Source organism: Vigna angularis, chromosome 3 (assembly GCF_016808095.1).
Source record: "Vigna angularis cultivar LongXiaoDou No.4 chromosome 3, ASM1680809v1, whole genome shotgun sequence".
Taxonomy (NCBI): domain Eukaryota; kingdom Viridiplantae; phylum Streptophyta; class Magnoliopsida; order Fabales; family Fabaceae; genus Vigna; species Vigna angularis.
In genome coordinates, this window is record NC_068972.1 from 20977527 (window position 1) to 20980063 (window position 2537).

Here is a 2537-nt window from a genome sequence, read left to right on the forward strand (position 1 = left end):
CCTACATAGTCAAAATTGGCGTCAAAATAATGCATAAAGTAAAATTTTCTCTAATCGACAAGTAAAATGAAGAAGAAAGATAAATCAGATGAAACCAAATGCAAAGTTAAGAAGAAATTCGACCTTCTTGACCTTCGTATGTATATATATAGTAATTGTAAGTAAACAAACAGAAGGAAAAATTATATATGTATTTATATTCTGTATACAATTAAATAGCATCTGCTTTGGTTTTATTCTCTTCTCATTTAATCACTGTTTCCCATTCGGGTTATGGCTATGAGAATTTGGAACAGTGTAGTTTAATTAAGAAAGTCACAGTGTTTGAAATAAACAAATAAAGGAAATTTGTGTATGTGCATATCTCTTCTTTTAATCAGCCAAATATGGGGGAATTGACAGAGGGTATTGCATGCTTGCATATTCCAAACAGAAGAAGTTCCCTTTGTGTTGGCTATGGATATGCATGCTCCTGCTTTGATTTTCGGCTCAAAAACAACCCAACAACCCCTTTGCTTCTGATCCCTTCATGATTCTGAGCCTCTTGCAGGATGACACGAACATGCTGCAATAATACCAAAAGCACAATCTTATAAGCAAATACTTCATGCTTCAAATAACAGATTCATTAGGAGAACAAACAACAAACAAACTTACTTCCATGGAACATCTCCAACCAGCATCCAGTCACCATCTTTGTCTTCATAAGTTGGAGCATATTCAGATCCATTGTACCCTTCCCTTTCTGAATATTCTCCTGCATCACAACCAGTGTAATTTTATATATAGATTACTCTTTTCTATACATATATAAGCCAAACAAATCTTAACTGTTAGGGTTCTTACCGAATATGCACTTGAACATATTTTCCAAGGCCTTGAGAAGTTCAGGGTAGCTTTTGTAAACCTTGAGATCTATCTTCCTCAAATAAGGTGCACCCGCCATGCTAACTTTCACGTACATCCCATTTCCTTCACTTTCTTCTTCTTTCTTCTGCTGTACGTTATTCTTCCTGTAAGATCGAATCGGTGGCCACCCCACTACTTGTGCCCTACATCCCAATATATTTCCATTATTCATTCATTCATCTAAATATACATACAGTCATATTAAGACAAATATGAAACAAAAACACTTACTTTGCAGGTGGTACAACGTTGTCTTCTTTTGTGACATCAGAACCATTGTCACTTGCTTCCGGCGAAGATCTCTTGTTGCTTCTAGCAGTAGCAAGTTTCTCAGGCTCATCGCTACCGGGCAACCCCAATCTCAGCTCAGTGGCCTTCAGATTAAGCTCTTTTTCGTAGCTTCCCAATGAATTCTCCATTATTTACTGATGTGTTATTAGCTAGATGCTTACGAAAAAGACCAGAACAATTCAACTCTGTTGAATCTGGGTTTCTTGAGAAAGAGAGAGAGAGAGAGATGAGAAATGAGATGCAAGTTGTGTTGCAAGGGTATTGGGTAGGTCATTAATTTTATAGCAACATTGGTGTGGGACAATATGTAGGTGACTTATTCTCTCATACGGTGCATGAATTTTTGACAGAATGATGAAGAGATAAGACACCCTGGGCTGTGACACGCGCTTCTTACTGACCAATGGGAGTAGGGGAGAGTGGGGCCCAGAGCACACGGTTGAAGGAGCGCGTGAGGTGGGGTTGGAAAGGAGAGATATGATTGGTGGTGACAGGAGGGACATGAAAGAACAGGTGTGTGAGGGTGAGAGGGGGACAAGGGGGGAACAAGGGAGGGCCAGTGGTACTCTACAGCGGGGACCACGGTGGGGCTGGATTGATTGGGACAATGGGATGTGAGGAGCGAATCCTGGAGCGTTGGATCACGAGGCATTGGTACATGTGATAATGATAGGGGACCCACGTGGATGTCCTTCATTGGACGGTCATAACCATGTGACTGCATATCCTATTATTATAGTAGTAATAATTACTATTATTGCGGAGAAAACAAAACCCCGTTGGAATTCTGTCACGGATTCAATTCAAATCCCGTGGGCTGTCTCTGGGTGCACTGCATCTCATGACTTCAATTTATACCTTCCTCCCTTCTTAGCTTCTAAGTAACAAACCTAATCATACACACTTTACTGTCCTACATTTTCACCTTCGTCTCGACTGCTGATGTATTCTCATTTAATTTTTTTTAACGGTAAATATTAATTATTAATTATTTTTAAGAGAAAAGTGGAATCTAAATTTTATTTATGATCTTTTTAACCTCATCGTACTAATCCTCTTGCATCCTGAATTATACAAGTTTTAGAGGAGAAAATAAGCTCAATGTTATGTGATATAACAAGCTTTGATATAGAAATCATATTATAGGTAAAATCATGTATGAACAAAACATGTTAAATGCATATTTTTATGCAGTTTAACATTTTTAGCACGAGTACATGCTTGCCATTAGGAAGTTTAACCACAATTGGAGTAATAGATCTGTAGGGAAAGAAGTTCTTTAAAGAACATGACACATGGTCAGTAGCTCCTGAGTCGTGACAAAGTTTAAATTTGTT

General features: G+C 38.3%; 1 protein-coding gene across 1 annotated transcript; it reads right to left on the reverse strand.

Moving 5' to 3' along the window:
- Window positions 1-109: 109 nt before the first annotated feature.
- LOC108325060 (auxin-induced protein 22D) lies at window positions 110-1481 on the reverse strand. The gene is made up of 4 exons (XM_017558052.2): window positions 1141-1481; window positions 847-1052; window positions 658-757; window positions 110-565 (listed from the first exon to the last, which is right to left on the reverse strand). Exons 1-4 carry the CDS (start codon window positions 1326-1328, stop codon window positions 490-492), a joined length of 570 nt encoding a protein of 189 aa, XP_017413541.1. The 5' UTR covers window positions 1329-1481; the 3' UTR covers window positions 110-489.
- Between the last annotated feature and the right edge of the window lie 1056 nt (window positions 1482-2537).